This window comes from Echiichthys vipera, assembly GCF_963691815.1.
Source record: "Echiichthys vipera genome assembly, chromosome: 4".
In the NCBI taxonomy this organism is placed as follows: Eukaryota; Metazoa; Chordata; class Actinopteri; order Perciformes; family Trachinidae; genus Echiichthys; species Echiichthys vipera.
In genome coordinates, this window is record NC_139829.1 from 5,892,440 (window position 1) to 5,916,523 (window position 24,084).

At 41.2% G+C, this 24,084-nt stretch overlaps 2 protein-coding genes across 7 annotated transcripts in view; both read right to left on the minus strand.

Moving 5' to 3' along the window:
- Window positions 1-256: 256 nt before the first annotated feature.
- smarcb1a (SWI/SNF related BAF chromatin remodeling complex subunit B1a) lies at window positions 257-8,718 on the minus strand. The gene is made up of 9 exons (XM_083912980.1): window positions 8,616-8,718; window positions 7,026-7,137; window positions 5,415-5,544; window positions 5,144-5,281; window positions 4,884-5,011; window positions 4,633-4,799; window positions 4,355-4,545; window positions 1,810-1,941; window positions 257-675 (listed from the first exon to the last, which is right to left on the minus strand). Exons 1-9 carry the CDS (start codon window positions 8,697-8,699, stop codon window positions 636-638), a joined length of 1,122 nt encoding a protein of 373 aa, XP_083769106.1. The 5' UTR covers window positions 8,700-8,718; the 3' UTR covers window positions 257-635.
- A 2,743-nt stretch (window positions 8,719-11,461) lies between these two features.
- Window positions 11,462-24,084, minus strand: part of LOC310946130 (ral guanine nucleotide dissociation stimulator-like) — a gene marked incomplete at its 5' end in the record, with an annotated part of 77,365 nt that continues 64,742 nt past the window's right edge. For 4 of the 6 annotated variants that reach the window (XM_083912479.1, XM_083912478.1, XM_083912476.1 and 1 more), the window contains 6 exons: window positions 11,462-18,378; window positions 20,138-20,252; window positions 20,903-21,190; window positions 22,440-22,514; window positions 22,916-23,120; window positions 23,217-23,312. In XM_083912479.1, coding sequence (XP_083768605.1) covers window positions 18,203-18,378; window positions 20,138-20,252; window positions 20,903-21,190; window positions 22,440-22,514; window positions 22,916-23,120; window positions 23,217-23,312 — 955 coding nt within the window. In that variant the 3' untranslated portion in view covers window positions 11,462-18,202. The remainder of the gene's footprint in view (window positions 18,379-20,137; window positions 20,253-20,902; window positions 21,191-22,439; window positions 22,515-22,915; window positions 23,121-23,216; window positions 23,313-24,084) is intronic. The other 2 variants (XM_083912480.1, XM_083912477.1) reach the window with 1 other exon arrangement.

The window sequence follows — 24,084 nt, forward strand, 5'->3', positions numbered from 1 at the left end:
GCTACAGTGGCGGACAGTTGTCGCCTTTGATTATCACCTGCTACGACTCGTTTACACTGTTAATTACATCAGCTGTAATTAAAATAGCAGCTTTAGATTGCATAACTTCAGATTACACGTTGAACATTTAAAAAAAATGAATGTGCCTGGGAGAAAACAAGGATTTGCTAAAACAAAAATATTCTTTTTAAATAATGCACAAGATAAGGCAGCAAATGAAGCTCTTTCACTTTTTTTTTTATTTTGTAAGAATTAATAAAATGTACAAAAAGACAACAAATACAACACAACAATATATTATCTGAGCCTGCGGTTTTCATTTTTCTTCTCCCTCTGTGGTCAAGTAAAGAGAGTCAGTGGTCAGAGTGAGAGAGCAGCTTCTCCACGCCGAGGGTCGAGAGGGAAACACGAAGGACTTTCTACCCAAACGGAACAGGATATCAACATTAACGATAAAAAATAAACAGAAATGACACGGTGAACGTCTGACGGAGAACCCCGCTCGAGCAGAAAAGACATCCTGGCACGCGATGGAGGGGACATCTTCGTTGCTGATGTTGCGAAACCATGATGGCGTCGTACCTCAATCAAGACGAGTACCGCTGCTGTAGGGGGCGCTGGTGATGCTGCTGCTTCTACCACGCAGGCGCCGTGTTCGCCAGTCGCCTCATTCGCCTGCGGAGGGAATGGGAACAAGAGCGTCAACACCTCAAATAAAAACAACGGCGACAAACTGATCTGCTGTAGTTCAGAGCTACAATTAAGTAGTGTTTTATCGATTAAGTCATTATTAAATACTTAAAAAGGAACAGCGCTCACACAGCTTCTTAAAAGTTAAATTCAAGCTCTTTCCAAAAGGTACACAAACCCAAACATTTCTTCTTGAAACTCTTATTATCACTTCAATATTAAAGACATTTGGTTTACACGAGTGATGCTGTTAATGAAACAGTCTATATTGGGGAAAAAACAAGCATTTTTCAAAGAGTATATTCAAATTCAAGCATATACAAACTCTATACGTAGAGCTGCACGACTAATTGTCAACTACCAAATCAACTATTTTGGTAATTGATTAAGCTCCTTAAATGTAAATCTTTTCTTCTCTGTGACAGTAAAGTACATATCTTTGAGTTTTGGACAAAACAAGACATTTGAGGATGTCACCTTGGGCTTCGATCCACATTTTTGACTATTTATAAACCAAATAAATAACAAATAACCGAGAGAAATTATGGATTAGTTTAATAGACAAAGAAAATAATCGTTAGTTGTAGCCTTGATCGCAAGTTCCCAAAGTTTAGAGGTGACGTCTTCAAATTAGCTGCAACAAACGCTTACTTTTATTATTAAGACTATTAAAACTATGAATAAGCTTCTTCAAACAGAATATAATGCTTTTACGGATATTTGCTATGAGCATAAATAAGGATCTTTGTTTTGGCATTTCTTTTTGTTTTGTTTGTATTATTTTCCATAAATATTAAAACAAGTATGGTGTCTGTATCAGTTTCATATATTTACCAACTACATATTTATCATATTTTTATACTCACTAATAATTCTTCTATTTATATTCTGAGGAATGATATACACACACGGACTCCACTCTCAATAAGAAGAGTCACCGTTGCCTCCCTTCTGTTCACTCATTTATCACCTGAACACGTTTTACAACTGCACCACATATTCCATTTTATTCTGTTAACTGTTTATTATTCTGTTATTTAACCGGATAAAAATCTTATTTTGAAGGCCTTGACTGGAAGAAAAGCAGACCGGAGGTCCAAATATCCGGCCGACACTCACCTCGTGTTTCTGTCCTGATCTCTGATCTTCTTCTCCATCTCTGCGTCTGTGAGCGTCTCCAGCAGGGGGCACCACTGGTCGGCATCGCCGGTGTTCCTGATGGCTATCTCCACTGTGGGCAGCGGGTTCTCACTACAAAACAACAACAAAAACACTTTGTAACTGAGCGCTGAGGTGAATCAAATGCAAAGCTTCAGCAGTGAGTTGATCTTTAGAGCGACTCAGATCAGAGTTTGTGTGAAACGAAGGTCAATACGACCCTGAAACATGCAGACAAACCTGAATGAGGTTTCTGCTACAGTAATTAAAATTATGACATGGAACTGAAAGCATGAACATAACGTCGACAAAAAGGATCGATCAAGAAAGAAAACCAAATGGCATATATTTTAAGAAACAAGTGTGGGACCAAAATACCACAAAAAGATGCAAAATCACTAAAACAGATGCAAAACACCACAATAAGATGCAAAATCACTAAAATAGATGCAAAACACCACAAAAAGATTCCAAATTACTAAAAATAGATGCAAAACCACCACAAAAAGATGCAAAATGACTAAAATCTTGAAACCAAATTGAACCTGAAGCTTCAAAGATGATGCTTCTGCTACAGTAATTAAATATTATGAGCACATCGACATAAAGAGGATCATGAAAGAAAACCAAATTGCCAAACATTTTAGGAAAGAAAACGTGAAAACAAGCGTGGGAGGTGAAGATCTGAACGTTGTGCATGCTAGATCACAAATCAAATCTTATGAAATAAGCAGGAAAATAAACTATTTCTTCCACTGTGTTAGAGGTCAGCATTGCTGTCTGGGTGTTTGAAATATTTCATTACTTCACATCCTGGAAAACTAAAAAAAAAAACTCAGACAGCAGACCGTCGGCTACATTTCACCCACAGAAGAACGAGCAGAGCAGCAAAACACGACCTCAGTTTAACCTCCCATAATTTCAGTCCGGACGTTACATAAAACAAAACTAAAACACATCTCAGGCTTCAGGATCAGTGTCACAACAACAACAACAGATAAGAGGTCAAAGGTCACAGCACTGTGGCACCAACAGAGATGCAACAGTGTTTGTTTCTTTATCTCCCTCAAATTTTCAAAACCAGGAATCAAGACGTGTGAAGTAAACTTTGCTGATGTCTCTCGTTGGACATGATGAGACTAATGCTACGTCCACACGATCGAAAACAACCTTTTTTTTCTCTGTCTTTCTTGAAAAGTTTTCTGGCCATGCGGCCTCGGCTCAAGAAATACCTGCGTCCACACGAAACCAGTGAAGCGGCTAAAAACGCAGTAATACACATGCCACAGAAATACACCAACAAGGAGAAGAAGAGACAGGGAGACACTGTATAATGGGTATATATGTTTTGGACACCACAAAAGAGTGATTCATGGTGCACCAATCACTCTGCAGTTAGTGTCCTCACCGAGCAGAGGGTGCAGCTTAGCGACTTATTCAGATCATCGGGGAAAAGGGAGAAATCTCATTCCCATGCATGTGGCTCAGAGTCCAGTTCAGTAAACAGTCTATGGGTCGGTCTGTCTCCTTTCACGCAACAGCACTGTTGTTGTTATGTGTGTTATAGGGCGATGACGGCATCGTTAAAGTGTGCGGTTTCGCCATCTAGACGACAAAGCCATGGGGGGGGGGGGGGGGCGTTTTCAAATCTTCTCACTCTGGGACCCGGTTTCTAAAGATCCTGTTTTCAGGCTTTAATAACGCCGGCTGCTGTTGTGGGGTTACAGAAAAACGCGTCTTCTTCGTGTGGATGGGCCCTAAAAAGAACTCAATAAAATGTGTTAAAATGTCTCTTTAAAGTCATAAAATACAAAACAAGATCGTTTTGTCCTCATTGGCAGCACCTGTGGCAATAACATGTAACTGCAGGTGGGTTTTGGGACCTCACTTCCCAGAGATCTGAGGGTTTTTTTAAGTTTCAAATCAAACACTGCCGCTGAGCATTTACCGGAAATGACGATCGTATTTATTCTTTTCTTCTTGTTTATTTTTCCAAAATGAACGAATGTCCAGCGTTCAACATTTTGGCGGTTTTTGAGGGTGGGACCGGATAAATGCATAATACTGCATTTTATTGACTTTGACACCCTCAAAAGAGCCAATTCGAGGGTGGACGTGCAGGATTTGAGACACAGCAACAGCAACCACTTTAACGTTAGTGTGCGAGTGCCGCGTCACACGCAAGTGAGTGGAAGAGCGAGTCTGTTTCGTTATCGCTGACTACCCTCTCCGGTCGACCAATCACTGCTGGCTAATGAAAGTGCATCACAAACTGTGCACCACTTGTGATTCCAGTAGAGGACAAAAGTGTGCAGAAATCCACATTCTCTTTTGTGACTGTTTCCTGTATGAAAAGCATGCGTCGGTCTTAAAGCACAGACGTCAACTAATCTTCAAACTCTAGGCAGATGATGAGGAAATAAGCTCGATTGGTGAGAGTGAATCTGCCACCGGACGCCTTACAAACACACTTTTTAAAACCACACACTTGGCTCCTCTTTGGTACCTGAAGGCGTACGTCCTCTGGTGCCAGCTCAGCTGACCGCGGATGCTGTAGGCGATGGTGGTGACGAACTCTCCGCCCAGTCCAAGTTCAGAGCAAAGCTTCAGGGCGAACTTCTCCGGAGAGTTCTCCCTCTCAGACATGTCCCACTCAAACTGGTCCACCAGGGAGATGTTCCCGACATGGATGTTCAACTGGAAACCAAAAACATTTATAGTCGGGTACCATACATTTCATTTTAAAAGATACTCATGCGAGCTAACGGCAGTGTAGAGCGTCACCTTGATGATGACTCTCTGGTCCGTCTGCTCCTCCAGGATGCTGTCTGTCGGATACGACTCGATCTGCTGTCGGATGGCTGAGGCGATGGCTGGGACGAAGGCCAGCGGGTTGAGGTCCAGGTCGTCACACAGGATCTCAGCGAACATCTCAGGCGTCATCAGCTTCTCTGGAAATTTTGAAAAAGGATGTTTTTGTTTTTTTGCTTTGACGCCATCCTTCTCTGAGCGGAGAGAGACGTGAGGATGGTTACCGTTCATATTCCAGGTGAAAGCGTCTCTGAGCTTCTGTCCCTCGATCTCCATGTCCAGACGGATCGGAACCAGGACTTCGGACTGAGTGGCGTTCTCGTGGATCACTGCTGGATCGTGGTCATCGAAGCTGGATGAGACAAAACGCACCAACACACAAGGAGAACTCTTACTGACTGCAGCAAAAATGACACACGATACCGTAGAGAAAACTATTGAGTGTTTGTAATTAAGGGAACGGTGAAGGCCAGTGACTCCTTACCACAGTGGGAAAGTCCTCTTCTTGTCCCGGCCCAGTCGGCTGCGGTTGATGGTGGTGGAGCAGGGCACCGCGTCCAGGTGGTGAGAACTGTTGGGCAGCGTGGGAACCCACTGGCTGTTCCTCTTCGCCTTCTGTTCCCTGGAGACAAGAGGCAATAAAATGATTACTACAGGATTTACGGCTGCTGCGATTAGTCAACGTGATCAATGACGACGATGCTGAAAATGCTTCAACGTCAATATTTTTTGTCTAAACAAAGTGGCGGAGGAACCTGAGGTAGGCCGGGGGCTCGGTGCTGATGGAGACGGCTTTGTACTTCTCGTCGTTTCCTTCGAGGATCTCCTCGACTTCCGAAGCCTTCAGCAGAGTAACGCTGGTGGCCAGCTGAGTGTAGCCGTGATCTGAAAGGGAAGATCGAGAGTCAGCGCCATGTTTTTAAGCACAGAGTAGACTTCGAAATTAAATAGGGAAAAGATAACGTGCAAGTTTATGTAAACTTTGTTTGGATTGATTAAAAGCATTGGTCATGATATCACCGACCCCAATACTTAATAACTTCCTTTCATTACTGCTGCTGATTATGTTTCTGAACACTGTATTAGGATGGGGCAGTGTGCTGCTTTTTTACTGCTTGTTCTGTGCATTCAATCTGGTTTTGTGACCGGCAAGTGTCTCTCTCTTATGTTCACAAAGGCTAACACTATGCTGTCCCTCACCGCTCCCGTCATGTAACCGTTAATTACTTTCTCATCAAGGACGACCCTGGAGCTACAGCACTTCAAAGTCTGGCCACATGAAGTTCAAATTGTCAGCTGTTCAACTCCTCTGTAGCTGAAAAACACTCCTACTCAGTATTATGGTGGGCGACGACTGTGCACCCCCAATAGCAACCAATGACGTACAGTATGACCTGGGTCTTGAAGGCAAGTTGCTCAACAGGGGTTAACCCTTTCTAACACAAACTCTACCTGGGTTAACCCTTTCTAACACAAACTCTACCTGGGTTACCCTTACTAACACAAACTCTACCTGGGTTACCCTTTCTAACACAAACTCTACCTGGGTTAACCCTTTCTAACACAAACTCTACCTGGGTTACCCTTTCTAACACAAACTCTACCTGGGTTAACCCTTTCTAACACAAACTCTACCTGGGTTACCCTTTCTAACACAAACTCTACCTGGGTTACCCTTTCTAACACCAACTCTACCTGGGTTAACCCTATCTAACACAAACTAACTGGGTTAACCCTTTCTAACACAAACTCTACCTGGGTTAACCCTATCTAACACAAACTAACTGGGTTAACCCTTTCTAACACAAACTCTACCTGGGTGAACCCTATCTAACACAAACTAACTGGGTTAACCCTTTCTAACACAAACTCTACTTGGGTGAACCCTTTCTAACACAAACTCTACCTGGGTGAACTCCCGATGTGAAGGGGGTACACGGTGGTCAGCCATCTAAATGAGCATGTACAATTGTGTATCCTCATCCCAATCATTTATAAATTGAAACATCTTAAGCAAAATAAATGCATTTAACAATCAGTTGTATAGTACTGGATTTGACATGAAACGCTTGTTCATTTTATGAATATTTTTTAATCTTAAAAGAAATGTACTTTTGGCTGAGAAACAGATGTAGATGGCATTCTTTAACACTTCATAATTAACAGTCTAGATCATTTTCACTGCAGTTTTCTTATTTGTGGATAAACTAATTTAACTGTTCTAGGGAGAATATTATTAAAAAGAATATATGATTATTTCCATGTTACTGAAATGACAGGCCTTTCTTGGTAACAGTACTTAACAGTGTATCGTCTATAACTTCCACCCAGCTGTGGATGTGTTCAGACTGAGGAACTCTACTGACCATGTGATGACTCCACTATTTTCTTCCGTTCTTCTACCGATGCCAGTTTTCTCCATAATGACGGGTATCTTTTATACAGGGAGCCTCTAAACATACGGAGGTAGTTTCCCACCTGAACACACACACACACACACACACAAAAAGAACAAACAGAGAATTAACAAGAAGGCAGACTACTATAGCTACATGGACATACTTGGTGACAATGACTGTCGTTTTTGGCAGATTCAAGCTTTGAAAAGGTAAACATTTCCAGGTTTATTTATTCATTTATTTAGCAGCGACAATGCACATTAGGGCTGGGCTGTACAGCCAAAATCTTTTATCCTGATGATTTCATATCTCGATAACGATATTTACCTGGGTAACAAATCTATCTTTTAACATAACAACATCCGCAAATGACGTTTCCTTCATTGTGTGGCCTTAGGTGTATGGGCTCCTGAATGATTTAACTTTGACATAAACAACTACAGATATATTATTGATAGGACACCAAGGTTACATAACTTTATGATTCTGATTGTATGGGCTTCATCATTCATACAATACTACAACAGGAGTAAATGTAGGTCAGTGACAGATTTATTGTGTCGGTTTGCCATCCAACCTAAGCACACGACATTTTAGATTATTCATATAAAACTGTGTTTACAAAACTTCTGTGACCCTTCAGATTGGAAATGAACACATTTTTAATCATAGGTGACTCGGCTGGAAACCGCAAGGTCGTCGGTTCGAGTCCCTGTGTGGACCATGAATGGAGTGTGGACTATTGGCTGGAGAGGTGCCAGTTCATCTCCTGGGCACTGCCGAGGTGCTGTTGAGCAAGGCACCGAACCCCCAACTGCTCGTGGCGCCAATCCATTGGCAGCCCCCTCCCTCTGACATCTCTCCATTAATTGCATGTAGATAGGTCCTGCTTGTGCATGTGTGTGTATGTTGGGCCTGTGTGTGTAACGTGAATAATAATAATAACAGAGTGGATATATTGAATTTCCCCTTGCGGGATAAATAAAGGAATTCTTCTTCTACTTCTTCTGATGGCTGTTACTAAACATGGTGCATCCGTAGTATTTAAATATGGTCGCACAGTTTATTGGCTGGGATGTTTCTGTACCAACACTACAGTGTCGATGACCATTGCTACATAAATAAGTTACTATGGAGATAAGAGGTTTATGGTTTTAGTAATGTTATAGCTAACAGGCATTAGGTAACAAAATACTACCGCAAGCTTTGGTTAGCTTGGTGCCGGATAATCACCGTTAGCAGGTTAGCTTAGCATCATTGTTTAACGTCAGCTAGCTCAGCCGAATAAATCTGTGTGAACTTGTGGACAAGGACGAACATTACGAGGTCAGTATGTATTCCGTTGAATCGTCATAGAGGCGAATATGTTTGATCTGTGGTGTGATGAAAATGAATTTAACATTAGAACCCACAATGAATGAATGAGGTTCGGTGCTGCTTCGTTAGCTCGCTGGCTAAGTTAGCTGCTAGCGGACCGGTCACCAGGTTAAACGACACTTTTCTGCTAAATAAGATTGCAATAAAAGCGTCGGTTTGTTCAGAAGGTGAAATACTAACCTCCGACCCGATCATGTAGAAGTCTCCATCCTCCTCGAGCTGGAATTTAACCGGTTTTTGACCAAACGTTTTGCTAAGCGCCATACTGACGTGAAACAACAAAGCTGTGTGATACTGCGCAGGCGCGAATGGCAACTACGCTTTGTCGCTGAGAGATGACGTTCGACTTCCCTGGAGGCTCTGGCCACAGTAAGAGAGCAGCTCACACAGGACAACTCCTTACACGACCGAACAAATCTCAAACCAGACCACATTTGCCAACTTCTGGATTTGTGCCTGAACACCACATATTTACAGTTTAATGGCACTTTTTACAGACAGAAACACGGCTGTGCCATGGCAAGTCTATACATGGAGGAGGTAGAGGGCAAGGCTTTGAACTCCTTCAAAGGAGTAACCCTGAGCCATTGGTTCAGATATGTGGACGACACATGGGTTAAAATCAAATCCAAAGAGGTGCAAACTTTTACTGAACATATCAACTCAGTGGACAGAAACCTCAAGTTCACTAGAGAAGAAGTCAAGGACAACAATTTGCCTTTCTTAGACTGTGACGTCCATATGGAGAATGACAGGAGCCTCCACAAGAAGCCGTCTATGTAAAAGTGGAGAAACCATCGCTAAACAGAGGAGGAGGTCTGAGACACCACTTATCTCCAATTTACAATGCTGCCCTTTCATCCCTTCCCAGGAGATTCAACAATCTAACCTCAAAGAACAACTGTTCACAATGGCCTCCTGTGACTCCAACGACTGTCGTTCAGACTCAATAGAACACTAACCAAGTCCAAACCAACTTCCCACCAACGACTGTCACTCTAACAACGGTCGTTGGCATTTGGAGCACAAAGGGTTCACATCATCAGCCCTGTGACAGGTTAAATACCTGGATCTCCACACCAGTTAGTTGGTCCAGTCCCAGCCTGGTCCTGGTCCTGGACCAGTCCCAGCCTGGTTAGATGCATGCATGAACTGATGAAGCCTCTTGGATGAGATTCATGGTAAATGGACTTGTACTTCTATAGCGCCTTTCTAGTCTTCTGACTACTCAAGGTGCTTTCACACTATTTTTCACATTCACCCATTCACACTGATGGCAGTGGACATCTACATACTATCTAATCCAATCTAACCATTCAGGGAGCAATTCAGAGTTCAGTGTCTTGCCCAACTTCGACAGGACGACCAGGGGAGCTGGGGATTGAACCGCCGATCTCTCGAATGGAGGACAACCCACTGAGTCACAGCCGCCCCACAGAGAGGTGAAACATCTTTTCTAGGCAAACAACCAAGTCCAGTTGCTGTTGACTGAAATTGCTTTGGGGATGATGTTCGACTAGTTTAATGTCAATCAACAAATGAATCAATATCCATCCATCTTCAATTGCTTGTCCCTATCGGGGTCGCGGTGGGCTGGAGCCGATCCCAGCTGACATCGGGCGTGAGGCGGGGTCCACCCTGGATAGGACGCCAGTCTATCACAGGACACATAGAGACAAACAGAGACAGACAACCATTCACACTCACATTCACACCTACGGGCAATTTAGAGTCATCAATGAACCCAACACCTGCATGTCTTTGGACTGTGGGAGGAAAGTGGAGAACCCGGAGAAAACCCACACAGACTTCAAACCAGGAACCCTCTTGCTTTGAGGCGAAAGTGCTAACCACCACACCACGTGTTGCCCTATCAATAATCAACAGAAGTATACAGTATATATATATATATATATATATATATATATATATATATTATTGGATTAGAATTTACTAATTATTATTTAATAATAATTTTAAGTAATTTTATACTTACGTATTAAGTTGCATTTTGGGCAAAAGGTTGACACCTTTCTGTTGCACAATCACTATTAATTGAATGCTTATTTTGTTGATTTCCCTGTCTTTAATAACACTTATTTTATGTTATTTTTCTTTTTCTTGCACAAAGGGATGACGAACAAATTTCGTTGTACACCCTAATTAATGACAATAATTCAGTCATTCATAATTATTGATGAAGTAATAAGTTTAAAATTGCACAAAATAAATCAATTACCTCAAAATCATACTTGAGGAAATGGACTTAGTTACATCCCACCAATCACTCAATCTGCCAATCAGTCTAATAAATTAAAAGTATTTACTTACAATTTTGAATAACGTTTAATCAACAATTATTGATTATTAATTATTATAATTATTTCACAGGCTTCTGTTGAACTTAATTTGGGTTTAATGTATAATTAATTGTATAGTAAATTAATAAAATATTGTGATTATATGTCCATAATGTAATAAAGATTATGATAAGTTATTGTGTGTTTTATGAAAGTCAGGCTCATTAAAAGTGGACAAACAGGTCTGGAAGTATCATAATAAATAAATCCACCTAGAGGTCATTTGCATCCCAAACACAGTCAGATAATCATCAACCCACATTTTAGTATACCTTTAGTATGCCCTATATTTACTGTTTATACTTAGGCCACTGTGTATACTGAACATTTGGACTATCACATGAATGAAGATGAATAAAGTTTAGCAGAACTTTTAAAAGTAACTTTCTTGAGTGCATTTTTTCACATACTACACAAAAATGACATTATAATGTTTGAAATGTCTGATTATTAAAAGTACAATATTCTTTATCGTTTTAGCTATCTGTCCAATAACGAAATACATATTTTCAGATTTAAATCCAGCATTGTAATGAAACTGTACAAATGAAAGTGGTTGTTGTCGTGCAGAGACTTTGCAGAAACAAGAAAAAAAGTGACTTTTATAAACTTAATGTTTATTTGTATATACATGAATATATTAATCTATAACCAAGAAAGGAGAGAATGTACAATGCAAAACAAAAATCTTTATATACAAATTAATAAATAAACAAAGACTTAATCAAGGACAGGTTTGTATTCCACACTTTTTGTGTTCTTGGGGGGAAAAGTAAAAGAAAGAAGAGACCGCTGTTAGAAAAAGGTTGGAAATTCTTTTTGTTCAAATGGAAAAATGGCACCCGAGCACAGTTCAGGGGAACGAAAACAAGAAATCAGAAACACACACACACACCACGCCAGCTGGTTCCCACTTTTTTTCTTCTTCTGGTAAACGCAGCCTTTTTGTTCAAACTCGCACAGAATCGGGTCAAATCACAAAAAAGTACTTCATTGTCAACACGGGCCACGACGACACACAAACCAGTCCAACACCTACGCTCGGGGGGGGGGGCACTCGTGCACAGTCTGCGTCAAAGTGGAGGTGAAGCTGCTGCAGAAACAGTTAAGCTGTGATACTAGGAGATGTTTCATACAGAGGGAGCTGATGCTGCGTTCAAGGCCTGTTGGAGGAATCTGGAATCACCATGAAACCTCCCCAGTTTTATGAAATGTTCTGTTTAAATACGCAAATTAGGCCTTCTCTCAGGAAATATGTGTTTATATTTTGATTTAGTTTCTTATTTCACTTTCGTTTTAGTTCCTTTTAGGAATGCATATGTATTCAATGTATTTCTTTGAGGAGTTGACTAGTTTCAGTTGAGTTGTTATTGTTATCCTGGTTCATAATGGCTGAAAAAGGTAGGATGGAAGAAGACCGAAGGGGTTTTACTTACTAAAGATACTATACTACGACTTTTTTAATAATAGGAGACCTCATGATTTATGACAACAAATGTATTTCTTTATTTTAATAAGTTAGTTATCATAACTCATTAGGTGTCCTTTTTCAAAAAAAAAGTCATAGTATAGTTTGTAAGATTGTTTGTTTTTCACTAAAAAAAGATGTGATGCAATAAAAGTATCAGTGTCTTAATACAATTATAAATCATTAATAAAAGTGATTCCAGTGTCTTTTAGTGTTATTTTAAGTATATTCTGATGATTAGCGGTAGAATGTCGTAAATGGTCATTATTTCAGCCAGGATTGTCGTTAATATCTCACATGTAGTTTGTTCTATGGTTCAAAGCTGCTGCTTTTGAATATTTGCAAATGGGGCAGCTGTTGATCCTGACAGAGATTACAGAGATATTAAAGAAGACATTAAAACTTAAAAATAAGAAGCGTACATGAACTGATGAAGCCTCTTGGATGAGAGGTGAAACGTCTTCCTAGACAAATAACCAAGTCCAGTTGTAATAATAATTTTAAGTAATTTTATAATTACTTATGATTAAGTTGCACTGACATCTTTCTGTTGCACAATCACTATTAATTTAATGCTTGTTTTGTTGATTTCTTTGTCTGTTACTTATTTTATGTTATTTTTCTTTTTCTTGCACAAGGGGATGACCAACAAAGTTTCGTTGTACACCCTGATTAATGACAATAAAGATTAATTCAGATTAATTATTGATGAAGTATTGTGTTAATCCCTTCCATTTGTCTCTGAAATGCAGTGGAGTAGAAAAGTATAAAATTGCACAAAAAAAAAAAGTACCTCAAAATCCTACTTGAGGAAATGCATGAAAGTGTGGTTTCTACAACAGCTTCATCTGCAGCTCAGCTTTGCTCCAAGTTTTAATCCTCCGCAGACCTCATAGTGTTCTTGCCCTTTTTTGTTTTCCAGAACAAATGCAACAACAATTAAACACACAAACTTGTTTTTTTCTCACTGTGAAAGGCAGAGGACTCAACCTTTTTCTCTCTTTCCTGTTATTTTTGGCACATGGAGGCTTCGCTGCTCGCCAACAAGGATGAGTGAAGGGCGGATGTTCACTACGACACCATTGAGCTTTTTTTTTTTTTTTTTTTAATTCACAGTGCTCGACGTGACGCGCCGACCAACAGGCAGAGAGGGCGGAGCGAAAAGGGTCAAAGGTCACAGTGTTCAACGGCGAAGGATTTTACGCCACAGCGGCACCGACGACATCCACGACGGACTCGCCTCCTGCTCCTCGCCGTATTGCTTTCGCAAGATATTTTTTTCTTTTGGGGGCTTCATTCATTTGATCGTTAACAGAATAATGAACTTCATGCAGGTGAAAATAAAGCAAAAAGGCAACACATGGTCGCAGTGCAACAGGCTAATGTAGTACTTTGTTGCAGACAGTGATATTATGAACAGGTCCGGGAAAAATCCAACCAAGTGTTTTTGGTGAATCCACTTTTACTTCTTCTGTGATTTCCTACATTTCCCAGGATGTTATGCGACATGTTTACGTGCTCTAACGTAAGCTTCAAAACGTTAGCATGTAAGGCTATCAATCCTACAACCTGCAGGAGTAACCGAGTGTTTCATTCAGGGACGAAAAGCTTTTCCTCCCACTCACGACTAACACATCCTGTGTGTAGTTTTTTATCTCTACGGTCCTGGATGCTATCAGAGTTTAGGCTTACATTAGCAGCACCGTCCTGCTCCTTATTGGATTCAGGAGCGTTTACACTCTACTGTTACCAAGGAGAGCGTTACGTGTGTCGGAAACGTCATCTTTAAAGCGAGAAGATGTGAAAAGTATGTGAGCTGAGCAGCCAAACTGGGATTTGCATCACGATACATTTCTCCTCATCTTACTTCTAATTCTTCTTTATTTCCATGCCTTTTGCATGAAATTTGCACTAAAGATGTTGGATTTTAGCCTCAGGATTTAAAGCTGCAGTAGGCAAAAGCAAAGAGACCCCCTGCCGCTCTCTGTCCTGAGACAATGGGATTGCTCTCTCTCTCTCTCTCTCTGAAATGACCTGTGATTAGCCATAGTCTCCCATCACTGGCTACATTTTCTCAAGCCAACAGGAGGTGCAGAAGTCTAGTTTCCCCTCAGAACACTTGAATTCAAATATAATGAATGATTATTATGGATTTTTCTGGCCCAAAATCAACAAAAATAAACTGCCTACCACAGGTTTATGCATGATATCATGTATGAAGCATAAGTGCACATTTCAGAGCCCTTTTTACAGGATTCTCCTTTAATATCGAGTCAGCTGGAGGTCGAAAAAATCTGTTGACGGCTGTCATTTCATTGCTTGAAAATGTCTGAAATGAAGGACACATTGTTGCAGACATAACTGCTAATGTTGTCTTTCTAAACTGCATATGTAGCAAGGGAGGTTGAGGCTAAGCTAACAGTCAATAGAGCAGATCATTAAGTGTTAAGTGTCGTGTGCAAATAGAGAGGAACTGTGCAGAATCCAGGAAAGTTCGTATTAGAGCTGCAACCAATGATTATTTTCATCGTGATTAGACAATTAGTTGTTGCTGACGTCCTCGAATGTCTTGTTTTGTCCACAACTCAAAGGTTATTCAGTTTACTGTCACAGAGGAGGAAATATACACATTTAAGAAGCTGAAATCACAGAAGTTTGACTAAAATCACTACTACTTTGTATCCGTGGGAGTAAAAGAAATCTGATTCCTAAAAGTGGAAAAGGACATCACCAAAAACTGCTTTTTTTTAAAACAGTGATAAGGTGTTTTAGGTTGGATTTTTCCCTTTAAAGAGATCACGGACGGCACAGAGAGAAGAAGAAGAGAGAGAAGAGTTTGCTCCCTCCCTGTGTGAAGTTTGGCAGCTTCACCATCGTTCGCCTGGGCTCTGACGCAACTACAGATTTGAAACCGCCTGATTTAAGCAGCTTCTCTGCCAACTCTTTTCCACACTTTCTTTAAGAGAGAGAGAAAGAGAGAGAGAAAGACAGCTCAGAGAGGAAAGACTCGGCTGTCATCACCGGCATGTAAAAACCACAGCTGACACTACAAAAAAACAAAATAAAAAAACCCAACGTCCTGCAGGATAAATCAGCAGGACTGTATCGGGTGCGTCTGCAACACACGCCTGTCATGGCACATTTGGAAAAGTGGTTACTGATGGATATGAAGGATGATCCGCCATGTTGGAAGAACTAAACCACCAAAACAATGTCCATCTCTTCTTCCTGTGCAACAGCAAGAGTCCAGAGTGAAATCAAAACACCAGTTCAGTGTTTCAGAAACAGCGTGAGGATAGAAGTTCTCACTGACAGACTTTTTTTGTTGCTTATTTTATACTCTTTTTTTTATTTTTATTTCTCCTTTCATAAATTTCTCTTCTGCGGTATTTTGAGAAGGAATAGATTTGGATAAATACGATTAAATGGGCGTAAACGTCTTTTAACATGTTATTTCCCTGGATTCTTCCAAAGAATTCATGTTTAATGGGGAAAAAAATACTAAAAATGAGTTATATTCGATATTTTTGATCATAATACATTTATTGGAAAAACTGAAGAGGTTTCACCCTGATGTATGGAAGCTCATTCATGCCACAAAAAGAAAAACACTCGGCTAGATCTTTTACAATCCATTAATCCATTAGTCTAAATTATCAGCAGCTATTTTGATAATTTATTAATCTTTTAAACCATTATTCATGCTAAAAAAACAACCTTTGCGAAGGCTTCACATTTTCTGTTTTATGAGACAAAAAAAAAACAAGCTAATTAAGACACTTTTTTTTCTGTTTTATTGACCAAATGGTTTATCTGGAAAATGATGAGAAGATTAATCAATAAGAACATATTAGGTCTCAATCATAACACTGGCATTTGATGTGTTTAAACCTGGTTTCTGCACAGTGTCAGATAAAGATTTCTGTCTCTTTTATTGCTTATTGTATTATGACTTAACTAAACTGACACTGAGAGCTGAACTTTTATCCAACGCCCTGTTTCTATTTATTCTTGTCGCTCGCTTTGAAGGCGTCGCAGTGGATGAGGATGAGGAGTTATCTTTACGATACCTCCTACTTTCACTAGAAAAAGTGTCAGCTGGTGGGAAGGAGATCGCCAGGGAGCGCAAGGTTTCCGCTAATATACAATACTGACAATATTGTATCGTCATTTACTTTAAAATATCAAAATATCAAATGTGTGCTTCCTATTTCAGAATTACAAACGCAGGAACCCTCTTTTGAGTGGTCACATATCCAGTTTGATCTCGAGCGCAGCGCTGATTGGTCGGCTACGTGCTTTGTTTACTGTTCTTCAACGTTTTGGTTGAAATTGCTTAATTTCATTTATTAATTGTTTGTCTATTTGTATTACTTTAAATACATGTGTATAACTAAGTATGTATGTACATATATTTAGCAGTTCTTAATGTTTTTTACTCCATTTGATCATGTCATTATTTATTTTTATCACATTTTTGGTTCATCCATTATTTTTTTAAACGTTTATCCTGGCAGAAATGAGCTTCCATACCTTAAGACTGAATTTCCTCAAAAGAGCAACATTTAAAAAAAGTTCTATGTTTCCGTCGTCTTCCAACATGGCGGCCGGCGGTCAGGAAGGAGAAAGAAAAGAGAAGTGATAAGGACAGTTAGCAGCACCGTATCAGAGCACAGAGATGTACAAAGCTTTAAAAAAACCAAAACAAAAAAACAACTCATGTTGATATCGTGACGAGTCTATTAACAAAATCTCATGGTCCGGAAAAGAATATACTGCACAGTTGGTGTTAATTGATATTTACACTCAAAGTTTGTTTTTCAGCTCACTTTGTTCTTCCCTCAGGATCGTTTTTGTGTCCCAGTCAAAGGATCCTTCACGGTGTAGTGGTTACGATTCACTCCTTAAAATAAAAAAAAGGAACAGTGGCATGTGATTCATGGCTGTGCCCACTGGATTTTGACACCATGTTTCCATTTCTGACCTTCTGTGTGTGTGTGTGTGTGTGTGTGTGTGTGTGTGTGTGTGTGTGTGTGTGTGTGTGTGTGTGTGTGTGTGTGTGTGTGTGTGTGTGTGTGTGTGTGTGTGTGTGTGTGTGTGTGTGTGTGTGTGTGTGTGTGTGTGTGTGTGTGTAACATGGCAGCGTTCAGAGGTTAAAAGATCCCTCCACATCAGCGTCGCTGGTGTTTAAAAACGAGTCCCGGACGGCAGCGGCGTCCAACGTTCAGTGCTGCCGTTCCAGAAACGCTGTCGACATCGGGAAACGATATGAAGATGGTAACACTCGCAAGAAAAGTTCCCTGAAGAAGTAGAAACACATTCGAAAACACCCAGATGTTGCTGCGGCTTCGTGTTGTCCGTGTGTGTGTGTACACTCTCCGTGCCGTGAAGACTGACGTTCAGGGATGAAGGCTGCTCACAGGGGGTTAAAAAACGGTTTTATCGAAGGTGCAAAAGAGGCTTCAACGAAAATCTTTTAAGAGCTGACCGATGTAACATGTAAACAGTTGTAAACGTAAAAGGAAATGAAACGGATCTCCACAAGCCGGCACAAGCGGTTCATTTCAGAGCGAGCGCAGCGTTGGACTGGTTCAGACCCAAACGCGTCCTCTTGTTGTGAACTCACAGCTTCTTCGGGGCGTTTTCCCCCAGCGCGCTCGCCCTTTTCAAAGTCTTCGGAGGTTCCCGATGACGCCACAGCTGTTCCTAAGTGCTAAGGTGCTCCTCTGCTTTCTGGTCGTCCACAGAAAAAGGTTACTTGGTCATTCATCTCCTCCGGCGTCTCGAGTCTTTGTCTGAAACCAAAACTCAGATACTTTCAGGTTAGTTTGACCCGAAACACAAATGTTCCTTCTGAGGAGACCCCGAAGGGTTAAAGGGGGCAGAGGGGAGGCAGGAAGTGGCGCAGTTTTTTTTTTTTTTGTCTGTTTTTCCTTTCCTCAGAAAATCCCTTTAGCGATTTTCAGTCCCTTCTGTTTCATGCGAGGCAGCGTTGAGCTGGCCACGTTCTTGGCCCGCATCGGCCGCGCCAGGCCGCGCTTCTTAAGCACAAAGTCATAGTTGGCAGTGGAGTTCATGGCGTAGAAAACGTTGGCGTTGTCCGGGATCCGAAGCTCTGTGGAGACAAGACAAGAGAGAAGAAGAAGAAGAAATTAAGTCAGGAATATGCTTATTAGGTAGAAATGTGTGTGTTGAGCAGCAATGACGATAAATGAAAGGAAAAAGAATATTATGATTTATTCTTTGCTGGAAAAATACTGTTCAGACCCCACAGTTCCAAAAGATTATTGATAATAAATATTGTTCAATATTGAGGACATGATTAAATAAATATTTAGTTGTTTTTCAAGGAGGAAGCAGTTTCTTTCTTTTATGTATTTATTATTTTTCCGTTTATGTCTCCAAAGAATTGATAATGCCAACAGCAACATTGGTGCTAAGCTTTATGTTTATCTCTGAAGGTGCGTTGTATGTACTGCTTTTTTTAGTCATTGTTGTATTTAAGATCGACTTCGACTGGCTGTTTCCTTATACCACAATCTTTATTTTATTTTTTCAATTTGTTCACGGTGGCGCCAACACAGACTTGATAAGGTTCGGGAATAAAAACAAATCTTTGGTATCAGTTTGAGTTTCTTCCCTTTAGAACAAACATCCTGAACAACCTGAAAAAATAGATTATGGTTACGCGGCTGGACACAGGAGTTGGTCAGAAACCAGTAACTCCTCTTTCACAGGCCGTCTGTCTCATAGTGATGTGAGGATATAGTAACAGCTGCAGCAACTATGAAAAATGAAACCTTTTCTTCTTTTTTTTCAGAAAATGACCATTTTCTTAAAGCTGTGGTCTACTATTTGGATAATTGGTAATTATTATTAACGTCTTTTATATGGCGATTATGGTCCTGTAGGCCATTACACAATATGAATAGTAAAAAGAACCAAACAAATCCATCCAGTCTATCAGTCCTAGGCCTGCGTAGAAATTGACCAAAGAGAGCCAACTGGTCCGAAATGCTCCCATTGGCTCATACCCTCCATCCAATTCCCTCGTCTCCCCTCGTTGTAAACTCTGAGCGGCTAGTGATTAGCTTAGCAGCTCATCTACCGGAGCGCCTGCTACCATGGAGATGGAAAAGACCGATACCAGCAAGAGGCCTCTGCTCGCCCCAACGGAGAAGGTTGGAGAAAACATAAGACGACTGAGGAAATGTCAGAAATGTGACCTCCATAGGAACCAAAGAGGAGTCAACATCGGGGATTCCTTTGAGCGGTGGAGAAGGCTACGCCAGCATTTGAGACTTAAAAGAGATGCTGAGACAGCAGAATTCTTGTTGAACAGGTCATTTTTGCGTTTTATTGTGGTAGATGTTATGTCATGTGATTTTAGCAGGGCGGCCGGAGGGATACGAGCTCGGGGGAGGAATTGTTAGGGGGGGGAATCAGGGACAGTGTCATCATTCCCGAAAGTGTCTGTTCTACACGTCACAATATAAAACACAACCTTAGAGTTTTCAAACTAAAGGTCGGTAGGGTTTCCAAAAGTCTTTAGTCTTAGGGGCTTGGAAACACCAGAGAAAAGTGACATGAGGTGTAAACGTAGGATGAGATAAAAACTCTGCAACTCTAAAACCTGAGTGGTGCTGCCAAATTTGAGATTTGAGAAACGAGAACATAACAAGATACTGACATAGCTATATCAGATATAAAAACTCCACTCCATCTTTCCCTCTTCCTGTTGGACGTGAACAGCCAGAAGGCACAGATGCTTCTTAATGAATACCTTGTAGCTGAGATCCAGGGTTCAGTCTTTACATCTCTTACAGTCTGCAGAGCCTCAGTCGGCTCTTTGTTGAGTGTTTTCAGTGTTTTACCTTTGTCCTCAGTGATTTTCTGCATCAGCTCGTATTCCTCCGTCTTCTCTCGCTCCAGGTTGTGTTTGATCATCGCCTTCCTGATGACGGCCGGAGTCTTGTCCTGGCTCGTCACCTGGATCACAGTGGACAAACGTCAGAGGTTTGTGTCTTCTGTGTCATCTTGGTTTCACAGTCACAGACTCATCAGCATGTTCATAAGGTACAGAAACGGTTTTATATAGTTGTAGTCTTAAAAACTCTGCCATGTAAAAGTGACCACTTTACCAAATATGGGACTTTTCTGACTGAAATAAACTCTTGTTTTGAATCTACAGTATGTATTGTGTGTTTATTTATTAAAAAATAATTCACCATGTAACAAAAAGAGTCGTGTTCCAAACTTTATGACTTTATGTTTTGTGTGTTTTCATTCTAATCACCTCCGGTGTGATCAGAAAACTGGGATGTTTCCTAGAGCTAGTCCTGCGTTTTTGTGTCTATTATGGGTATCTTGTTTTTCTGCTAAGTACATGTTGTCCTAACATTTGTTAATAAGCAGTAATGCTCTTAGACTTAATTGTAATAGAAGAGAAAAAACTTTATTGTCTACTTTTTCATGCAAAAAGGTAGAAATGTGTCTTTGGTTTGTGCAAAATCTGCCAGTAAAAAGGTCACATTGAAACAAAATGATAATGATGATATCACATTTACCAAGACACTGACACAGAGACACAGAGACCGTGATTCGTTTCTAAATCCAAACCACTGTGGACGTTTCCTCACCAGGATGCTCTTGTACATGTTGCCGTTCTCCACGTCCAGGCTGACCCTGATGATGCAGCAGTCGTCCACCTGCTGGTTGTACAGCGGCAGCGACAGGGTCGAGTAGTTCGACACCGCCGACACTGAGCGTTTGTGCGAGCGGGAGGCCGACAGCGGCGTGGAGGAGGAGACGGAGGAGGAGGAGGCGCTGCTGGAGCCCGACGCCGAACCAGAGCTGGAGCCCGTCCCGGAGGTGTCCAGGGATGACAGAGACGTGCACTCCCAGAACTGCACGGGAGAGCAGAGGAGCTGGTGAAGACAAAACAGCACCGGACTTTAAACATTGGTTTCCTCTTGGCTTAAAGGACGACTGTAGACACATAAAGACCAGTTAACATGTCATAACGAGGGAGAACTCATAAAGATGTGAGATCCAGTTGCATCATGGGAAATGTAGGATCCGGTGTTCTTTTTTTTAGTTTGATCGTCACTAGCAGAGGAGCTTTTAGTTTGGGGATAGAATATGTTTCAGTGATGAAAATTTGTAATGGATTTTCCCAGAGGATTTCACCAGTAGTGTATGAATCTACTTTTGTTAGACGCCGAACAAGGATTGTAAAATAGTTCCCAACAACTGAATGATGATGAACAACTAGAAATACTTCCCTCTAATTCCTCTAAAATGTAGGAAGCACAACCCTTTCGCAAATGTTAGGTTGGAGACCTAATTTACATGTTGAGCCAAATAAATAACACCACCCAGCACGAGCAGTTTGTCCAACTGGCGGTATGATGTGGCTGTTCTATAGCTGGGTTATGACAAAATGGGGGCTCGTCCAGGATTAGAACCTGGGATCTCTAACTTTTTTATTTCTAAAACAGAAAATGTATTAAACTGTGCAGCTCTCTGGACTTAACAATTGTTATCGGACTGAAATGAGTAATTTTGAGAAGTTTGTGATGCTCAATACAATTTATCCACCGTTTTATAACGGCAACAGTAGCGACCACAAGGGTTGGGCGATATATTGGCAATGACTGAGTACATCACTAGTTGTAGTTTTTGGGGGCATATTTAGGCCTTTGTTATAACCTTATTTATTTTTTCTAATTTACTAAAAGACAGCTGTCAAGAGCTGCGTTTAGAGACGACATATTTCCTCATCTGACTCTGTGAATGAAGGCTTTATTTGGACCAAACCAGAGTTGGTGATTGTCTAAACAGTTTAAAGACTCTAAGACGTGTTTGATGAGTTTTAATTTAGTCTCTGTCCAGTTTGAATGACGTTTCCATAAGTTAAAGAGGTCATTTAAGTAAAACGTTTTAGTTCAGTTTAAAGAGAGGAAATTGAATTCAGGAGGTGTATGGTTGTACTTTTAAATGAACAACATTATAAAAATGAAAAAAATTGAAAAAACTGTAAACAAATAATATGTTTGCTTAAGCTGCTGGTGGGCCTAGATAAATATCAGGAGATCACTAAAGAAACTATTAATGTTGCAATACTGATCAAGCTTCAAGGATAACATTACAAATAAAAAAGGTCAAACTTGTTACCGTTGACGTCGTGTCTGCTGACGGAGCTTCTCTCCCCAAAGCAGAGACGGTGAGTTTCACTGAAGGAGTCGACGTCTACGGAGAGAGAGAGAGAGAGAGAGAGAGAGATAGAGAGAGAGAGAGAGAGAGAGAGAGAGAGTGGTTCAACAAAGAGAAAAGACTCCAGTAAATTACCTGAAACTTGAACACTTAAATACTTGATTAAATGTAATTATGTAAAATAAACATATTCTGGTCCAAAGACATGCACGTGTTAGTTTAATTGATGACTCTAAAATTGCCCGTAGGTGTGAGTGGTTGTCTGTCTCTGTTCGTCTCTATGTGTCCTGTGATAGACTGGCGTCCTGTCCAGGGTGTACCCTGCTTCACGTCCGATGTCAGCTGGGATCGGCTCCAGCACCCCCGCAACCCCGACCCCGGGATAAGCGGTTGAAGATGAATGAATGAATGAATGAATGGTCTCTTTTCTTCCTCACCTTTCTATCGTGTCCCTCGGGAGAATCGGACAGGAAGCTGGGGTTCACGTCCTCCAGGTCCGAACCGCTGGAGCTGACGGAGGTGACACTGAGAGCGTCGCCACTGTCCCCCCCGCCTCCTTGGTAGGGCCTGTAGTGCGAGTGGTCGAAGGACTTGGAATGAGATCCCGGGGCGCTGCTGCAACCGGCCTCCGTCAGCTGCCGGCTGCACAGGAAATGAAATGAACGGGAGGAAGAGGTTTAACAACACCAGTGGACACAGATGAATATTACAAAGACCTGTCTCAACGCTGTCACTTACTCGCTCCAGCGCTTCATGATCCCTCCGTTCTTCTTGGCTCTCAGCGTGTTGCTGGCCGACTCTGACAGAGGCTCGATCTCACAGGACAGATTGTAGCTGCGGGAACAGGAAGTCAGAAGCGTGATGATAATGTTACTCTGAACTCATGTCAACGATAAGAGAAAAGGACGACCAGAAATCCTTCACTGATAGGTAAACACAACACAACCCTGAGCTTCATTTATCCTGATACCAGCTGCAGACTTTTAACTAAACAACTCCCCTGGTGCAGCTCTAAAACTTTGTCTTGTTTAGGTTTCAGTGTATGAATCTATCAGGCATATTTTCCCTTTTGTTAGATGGTGGATGGATAGTTTAGAGCAACAAGGACTCTTAAAATTGTTCCCAATCCCCAGGTTTGTTTACAATAACTTCCGGGTAGAAAGCACTGCTCAATGGTGCTGTGATGCTGAGCAAGGCGACGGACAACTAGAAATACTTCCATCACATTCTTCTAAAATGTAAGTTTGATGCTTGATTATCTTAAGCCTGTGAATGAACTCATTCACATTCTCATCTTCCCAGGAGATCCAACAATCTGACCTCAAAGAACAACTGTTCACAATGGCCTCCTGTGACCCCAACGACTGTCGCCCAGACTCAATAGAGCACTAACCAAGTCCAAACCAACCTTCCCACCAACGACTGCCACTCTAACAACGGTCGTTGGCACTTGGAGCACAAAGGGTTCCAGTGACATCATCGGCCTTGTAAGAGGTTAAATACCTGGATCTCCACACCAGTTAGTTGGACCAGTCCCAGCCTGGTCCTGGTCCTGGTCCTGGACCAGTCCCAGCCTGGTCAGATGTGAACATGAACTGATGAAGCC

Bases quoted from the DNA above. Each gene is read 5' to 3' on its own strand.
- smarcb1a (XM_083912980.1), bottom strand. From the start codon at position 8,699: ATGGCGCTTAGCAAAACGTTTGGTCAAAAACCGGTTAAATTCCAGCTC. The intron at 5,545-7,025 runs GTCAGTAGAGTT...CTTCCCTTTCAG, and splicing joins AATAGTGGAGTCATCACATG to ATCACGGCTACACTCAGCTG. The intron at 5,282-5,414 runs GTTCCTCCGCCA...TCTTGTCTCCAG, and splicing joins GAGCCCCCGGCCTACCTCAG to GGAACAGAAGGCGAAGAGGA.